General features: G+C 33.5%; 1 protein-coding gene across 1 annotated transcript; it reads right to left on the bottom strand.

Annotated features, from left to right (window-relative positions):
- Positions 1-626: 626 nt before the first annotated feature.
- On the bottom strand, positions 627-4,594 carry LOC118050070 (uncharacterized). The gene is made up of 2 exons (XM_035060297.1): positions 1,193-4,594; positions 627-1,020 (listed from the first exon to the last, which is right to left on the bottom strand). Exons 1-2 carry the CDS (start codon positions 4,506-4,508, stop codon positions 647-649), a joined length of 3,690 nt encoding a protein of 1,229 aa, XP_034916188.1. The 5' UTR covers positions 4,509-4,594; the 3' UTR covers positions 627-646.
- Positions 4,595-8,096: the final 3,502 nt, after the last annotated feature.

The raw sequence follows: 8,096 nt of genomic DNA, 5'->3' as shown, positions 1-8,096 counted from the left end.
ACAAAAATCAAGAATTAGCCCAACAGATCTTTCATACTAATTTTTGTAACGATTTGCATGGCCAGCCATTATACCAAAAAAATAAAAAGAAGCAACCTTTGCTTATTAACGGTCTTTCATGCTAATTGTAAAATGATTTGCATGACCATCCATTACAAGCTAAAAAAAAAAAAAGAACCTTTGCTCATTAAGTTTTGTTTTGACAACATAAACACTGTCTTTATGTATCAAAAAGGAAAAGAAAAAAAAAAAGAGAAATCAAATATAAACAACAGAGCTCGCATGTTAAGAGTTTATAAGGAAAAGTGCAGGAATGCGCAGGATTAAAACTTGTAAAATACAGCATTGAAAAATAAGTTTACATGGAGAGGCATGAAATAAGAACAAAACAAAAATATCTTGCAGAATTGTAGCCTATTTTCTTGAAAATGGATAATTTCTAAACAAATAATTAAAGTGGATAATTTCTATTTTTCTGGCCACTTTATTTTCCTTAAATCTAATAAATGGTCTAGATCCAGTGTTGGGCAAAAGAAACGGCTAACATTTTCTGGGCAAGATAAAATCCTTACAACATTTGCATGTCTCTGGTATCACAGATGCCTCGTGAAAGCCATCTGTCAAAAGTTGACAGGTCCATCTTGTTCTATTTTTGAAAACTTCTCAACTTGCTGATAGTTATCGAGTTCAGTGGCTCAGCCAGGTAAGCTTGAGTCCTTGCTGATAATTCTTGTGCCACAAAATGCATGGTGGGTCGTGCCTCTGGCTTGGTTTGTGTGCATGCTAAGGCCACTGTAACTACGAAAACAACTTCCTCTGCTGCTTGGCCCGTGGGAGCTTCGAGTCGCGGGTCTAGCACATCCTTTAGAAACAACTCTGGGTCGCTCGACAATGGTGGTTTTGTTGATGACAATGAAGATAAGAGGTCTCCCGGGTGCCTTCCCATCATGACTTCCAAAGCCACCACCCCAAAGCTATACACGTCGCATTTGTCTGTGACCCGCATTGTTTGTGCCAGTTCTGAAATCACCAGGCAATCAAAATGAACATTTGAAACATCCACTATGAAAGATTTTAACATCATGCCATGTTTCCCATTTCCTTGTTCTACACATGTTATAGCTTTTATAATCTTAGAGCAGATACTCAAATGACAAGAACAAAAATCAAGAACATAGGATTGTTGTCTTACCTGGAGCCATGTAGCCATAAGACCCAGCAACTGCAGTCCAGTTGGAGGAATCTGTGCTCAAGAGTCTTGCTGTGCCAAAATCCGCAAGACGAGGCTCAAAATCTGTCTCTAGCAAAATGTTGTTCAATGATATGTCACGGTGCACAATGGGCGGAGAACAGTCACGGTGCAAGTAGGCAATTGCATGAGCTACTCCTCGGACTGTATTCACTCTCCTGCCCCAACCAAGCTCCGCTTCCCCTTCTATCCCATACAACACTTTTCCCAGACTTCCTCTTTCAACATGCTCGTAAACCAGGTACAAGCAGCCCCTCCTGGAGCAAAACCCATAAAGCTTTATGATGTTCCGGTGCCTAACTTCTGTCAGCATTTTAATCTCATTCTCGAAACTCTGGCGATTGGTTGCTGGGATGTCCCTGGAGTCTGACATGTTGAGTTTCTTGACTGCAACTACTTGACCTGTAGACAATACTGCTTTGTAAACACTACCGAATCCTCCTCTTCCAATGCAGTAAATCTCGTTGAAGTCATCAGTGGCCTGGACAATATCCCCAAATGTGAATTTGCTTTCTCTTTCCCATATCACTGACTTGGAACTCTCACCATTGTTGGCAATTTTGGCCTCTTCATCAAGCAGTTTGGTTTTTCGGAAACATAGCAGAACAGCAAAGATAGTTGCTATTACTAATAAGCCACAAACTGGAACGATAACACCAATAAGAAACTTTTTGTTATCCTTCGACTTGCTACTGTCTGTTGTTGGGCATTGTGATAGTCCTCCTCCTTCACCGCACAATCCTGAATTTCCAGCAAAAGATCTTGCGGATGCATTTTTGAAAACTCTTCCAGATGGTAAAGGACCTGTCAACTCATTGTATGAGAAATCAAAAGAAGACAGGCTAACCATGGAAGACAGCGAATCTGGGATTCTTCCTGAGAGATGGTTATGTGAGACATTCAGAGTCTCCAACCGCGATAGCTTTCCAAAATTTTGAGGTATGGCTCCTGAGAGTGAGTTGCTGCTAAGATCCAACAAGTACCGCAACGAGTTTAAGTTGCCCAGTTCAAAAGGTATTTCACCAGCAAGGTTGTTGCGGCTCAAGTCCAAGCTTGATAGCTTCTCATAACTCCCAAGCTCTTTTGATATGTTTCCAGTCAGCTTGTTATCAGAAAAGTCGAGAGATTCAAGGCCTTTCAAGCTGGTTAGACTCTGAGGTACCTCCCCTGTCAAGTGATTGTTGCTCAAATTGAGCATGAATAACATGCTCAGATTTCCCAGTTCAGCAGGAATCCTTCCAGTCAGGTCATTGGAGCCCAGACTTAGAACTCGCAGCCGGGGCAACTTCCCAAGCTCAGCGGGGATTTCACCAGAAATTCTGTTTCCGTCCATCTGTAAATTGGTGAGGTTTTTACATTCTCCCCAATCTGATGAGATTTCACCAATAAATTGATTGTCACTGAGGGCAACAAAAACAAGATTTGGAAGGACACCAAATGCATCAGTGATGTTTCCAGTGAATCGGTTCTCTTCAAGCCGAACTCTTGTTAGCTCCGAACAATTCCTCAAGCAGGTTGGCAGTGACCCTGTAAAACTGTTGCTGTTGACAGTAAATTGTTGAAGACTCAGACCTCTACACAATTCAGGCGGCAATTCTCCAGAGAAACTATTGTTTGAAAAGCTAGCATACGCCAGAGAAGGCATGTACTTCCCAAAATCACTTGGAATGCTACCAGAGAGGTTATTGCCAAACAGATTGATGGAAGTTAAAGAAGTAATATTTGAAATGGTCTGTGGCAACTCCCCATGGAGCTGGTTGGTGTTGAAATCAAGAATTTGCAGCATCGTCAAATTTCCAACTTCTGGTGGAATTTTACCGTTGATGTTATTTGAGAAAAGATTCAGGGTTTGAACATTTGTGAGATTCCATAATGTTGGAGGAAGGGGGCCTGAAAGCTGGTTTCCTGAAAGGTCTAGACTTAATAACTCCTTCAAGTTTCCTATCTCCGGGGGAATGGAACCAGAGAATGAGTTATTATACAGAAAAAGGTATTGAAGCATTGTCAATTTCCCAATTTCTGGAGGAATGTTTCCAGAAAACAAATTGTTTTGAACCTGAAGCGCGATCAATTCAGTCCAGTTGGATATAAGGGTAGGTGAGATCTCACCCGAGAGAGAGTTTTCAGATAAACCCATATCTGCTATTTTAGATAGATTGGACAAAGACAAAGGCAATTCCCCACTTAGCTGATTATCAGCCAAGGCCAAGTAGGTGAGGTTAGTGCAAAGACCAAGCTCAGGAGGGATCGTTGAGTTCAATGCATTCATCCGGAGATCAAGCTTTTCAAGATGCTTAAGTTGGCCTATAGAAGATGGAATATTTCCTTGGAAAGAATTGCTGAACAGCTCAACAATTTGAAGACCAGATATCGAACCAATACTTTCGGGAATTTGACCACTCAACAGGTTATTTTGTAGACTGATGTTTTTGAGATTGGAAAGCTTCGAGATGTTGGATGACAATGGTCCTTGGAATAAATTGTTATAGAGATTCAAGGCCTCAAGCTTTCCCAGATTGGTATAGACCAATTCTGGTATTTGGCCTGTGAATTTATTGAGTGACAAATCCAGAAACGTCAAGTTCCGGCAATTGGTTATAAAATGGGGGAATTCTGCAGTAAGTTCATTGAGAAAAAAACTAAGATATTCCAAAGAAGGCATGGAAAATTTGGACCAGTCAGGGTTTTCCAGGTAGTTTGCTCCAAGGTCCAAGTGTCTTACCTTGGGAAGATTAGCAAGTTGAAAGGGGATGATACCGTTGAGATTGTTGCTGTAAAGACTAAGATACTGAAGCTCTGTCAGCTGAGATATCTCCACAGGTATGCTGCCCTCGAAGAGGTTGACACTGAGGTCCAAGTGAGTGAGCTTGGAGAGGCTGCCAATGGCTGATGGTATCGCTCCATTGACATTGTTACTCTGGATGTCAAACCTGATGAGATCAGTAAAAGGGGTGAAGTTGAAATGGGCGAGTGTTCCAGTTATGTTTAGGCTGCGGAGGTTTATTTGAGAGACTGTTCGAGAGGTGGAGCTGCAGGAAACAGCAGTCCACTTGCAGAGGTTGTTGAGGTTGGAACGAGACCATGAACTAAGAGGAGGAGGTGAGAAAGACAAGGTACTTTTCCATTGGAGGAGAGCTTCAGCTTGTGTTCTTGCAGATGATTTGGCCTTCAAAGGAAACAAGGAAAGAAGGAGAACATGGAAGAGAGCAAGATAAAGCTTTTGAGAAGCTGCCATGCTTGGGTTATGCAAGCTGGACATGATCTGGGCAGTGATCTTATAGCATTTAGAGTGAGGAATTGCTCTCAAGCTGCAACTATTCCTTGGATACGTTGGCTATGGCATTCCAAGTCATCAGAACGGAAAAAGGTGAGGAGATTAGCAAGAGCACAAAGACTAAATGCTTCAATAGCAATGAAATTTTTTTTTTTTTCGAACATTTCAAGATATTGACACTCATTTATGATTTCTAAAAATTGAATATCCAAAGAAATATTTTCTTTGATTTTGTGGCCAATATATTTTCTTATACTTTATGTTTTGAAAATATAAAATTTACTTTAAAATTATTCAAAATAAATTTATTTTATATATCTATCTTAATATATCTCTTCAAATCAAATATATTTTTATTTTTTATATATTTATCATTTATATTTTAAAACAGTAATAAACACAATTCACTAATTACTCGGCTCTAGTGATGTTCGAAGATATGGATGGTGTCAAATCACGCACATAGAATTTTTAAAAAATCTCCAGAAGGAAGTGGTCTCATACCTCTAGTGGAAAATTATATGTAAATTAAACGTGCACCCTTTCATATATATATATATATATATATATATATATATATATATATATATATATATAGAGAGAGAGAGAGAGAGAGAGAGAGAGAGAGAGATTGTGAAGCAAGGAGAACCCTTCTTGGTGGTAGGGAAAAAAAAAAAGAAAAAAAAAATAGGGTTTGTGGCAATCCCATTAACCGAGACCGACCTTCACTACGGATGCATGGATGGATGGATTGACTAAAGTCACGTGTGAACATCTTAATTAGTAAGTCTATATCTTTGTCTTAAACTAAAGTAATTATGATCTTAATTAATAATTCCATCGATCATCAATCTATCTGCTGTGATGATGTATTATTAAACAATTATAATGGATTTTTTGTTTGTGATATTGTCCAGAATTGTAATAATAGTTGTTTTTTAAGTATTTTTTATTTAAAAATTTATTAAAATAATATGTTTTTATATTAATATATCAAAATAATTTAAAATTATAAAAAATTAATTTTTAAATATAAAAACAATCACGATACTTCATCTATATAGTAACCTAGGATTTGAAGTTTCAACTCCTAATTAATTGTTTTTTTGAATTTAAACTTTAATATCAACACTTTTAAGAATCTACTCCTCTAAATTTATTAGAATAATATGAAGATTGTGTATTAAAATATTTAAAGAAAAAATAATTTAGTTTTGATTGACACATAAACTGGTTGGAGGATATTCATTAACCTTGAATATAAAAAAATATATATATATTATACTTTCCCTTACATTTGCTTGCAAATATTAAATATCAAAACCTGAAGATCCATAAACTAAACTATATATAATCCAGGTATAGATGTATAAAACTTGATTACAAGACTGTCTAGATTGATTTGTTACTTTGAAGGCTAATCTGGACTGAGTGATTGTTTAGGAATTTGATAATTTTTTATTTTTTATTATAATGCTTTTTAATAGTTTTTAAAGATTTTAATACACTGATATAAAAAAATAAAAAATATATTTTAATATATTTTCAAATAAAAAATAATTTTACTAAATTCTCTCCACTACAATACTAAAAATATACTGAATTTTTATTTTTTATTTAAATATTGTTGAGGGTTTTCAAAAAAGTGAGGGATTATACTGGTCTTCCCCCTAAGGGACCCACTCTATAGTATAAAGCTAAGAAGATTGACTCCAATTTGAGCTCATTTGCCCTTTTCAGGGGGGATTTAAGGTTAAATTCAGAGAAGCAAAGACTGTGACCTCATGATGTCGTTGAAATGTTCATAAATTATACAGTAATTAAATTCAGAGAACCATACTTTAAATCGCGACAAAGACAAACAAACGAGGTCTTATGCTTTTTATAGTGCTTTCTTCTATCTTTCTCAGCCAATTAAAAGAGATTTTGTGTTTATCTGATTGAAGTTTGAGAATTTGTAGTAGTTATTTATGTTTATTTAATAAAAATATTTTTTATTTAAAAATATAATAAAATATTTTTTTTTATTTTTTTAAAAATTATTTTTAACATCATTATATTAAAACGATCTGAAAATAAAAAAAAAATTTAAAAAAATATAAAAAAATTAAATTTTTATAAAACACAATTTATATTGTATTTCTAAACAATCTCTTTATTCAACCAATCAAATTGCCTACTTAAAATCAGAGTCAACTTTCAAACTTTAAAAAAAACAAAAAAAAAATCAAAATTCTCCGATTCATATTCAAACTTTGGAGATATTAGGTGAATCAATTGACTAAGACTAATAAGTTTTAGAAAGCATGTAAAGACTTTAGGGTTTATCAAAACTAAAAAATTTATGTAATTTTTTAGTATGCAAAATAATGTTTTTTAAACTCTAAAATTATAGCTAAACTACATAGAAAACTGTAATATAATAAATTCAAGGTAAAAAATTCTTATTTGTTTTTTTTATAAAATTAACATACTAAACTATTTAAATAATAGCTAAATAAACTTTTCTATTTAAAATCAAATCTAGTCAAATAAATTTTAAAACCTAATTGAGAAATGAATCCAAAGATAAGTAGAAAAATAAATAAAATTATAAGACAACAACTTTCAAAACTAATTTTGGCATGATACTGACCTTAATTAGTGATAGCCAATTAATTCTATAGATAATTTGCTTGTTAAATTTTAGACTCAATAATCAAATAAAAAAATTATGTTTATTTTTTTGTAAAAGACTTGTTTGGCTTCTCCATACTTTTTAAAAGTGATTTATATTTTTAATAATGCATTAAAATAATTTACTTTTATTTTTAATATCAGCATATTAAAATATTAAAAAATCATCAATTTCATGGTTTTTCACGTCAAATATACTTTAAAAAAACATTAAAAAAATAATTTTTAAAATATATTAAAAAAAATTAATATTTTTTATACCATCACATCAAAACAATCCAAAATCATAAAAAAAATTTATTTAAAAAAAAACTTTTCAAAAATTCACGTTCATCTATACAATATCCTAGGATTTGAAGTTTCAACTCCTAATTAATTTGTTTTTTAGCTGTCTTATAGTGACATTGAAAAGTTTGAGACTTTACATACGACTATGCAAGATAAAATAAACCTTGGTATTCAAGTCCAATTTTAACTCTCAAAAGCCGGTTTGGAAACTAAGAAATTGTATTTATTTTTTTTATTTTTTGAATTTAAACTTTAATATCAACACTTTTAAGAATCTACTCCTCTAAATTTATTAGAATAATATGAAGATTGTGTAATAAAATATTTAAAGAAAAAATAATTTAGTTCTGATTGACACACAAACTAGTTGGAGGATATTCTTTAACCTTGAATATAAAAAGAAATATATATTATATTTTCTCTTACATTTCCTTGCAGATATGAAATATCAAAACCTGAAGATCCATAAACTAAACCATGTATAATCCAGATATAGTTGCATAAACTCTGTCTAGATTGACCTGCTAGTTCGAGAGCTGACCAAGTGAGTATTTGAAAGTATAATAGTTTTTATTTTTTAATTCATTTTAAAAATATGTTTTACTTAAA

Source organism: Populus alba, chromosome 2 (genome assembly GCF_005239225.2).
Source record: "Populus alba chromosome 2, ASM523922v2, whole genome shotgun sequence".
Lineage (NCBI taxonomy): Eukaryota > Viridiplantae > Streptophyta > Magnoliopsida > Malpighiales > Salicaceae > Populus > Populus alba.
Note: the sequence above shows the minus strand (reverse complement) of the source record. Positions and strands in the feature narration are given on the sequence as shown.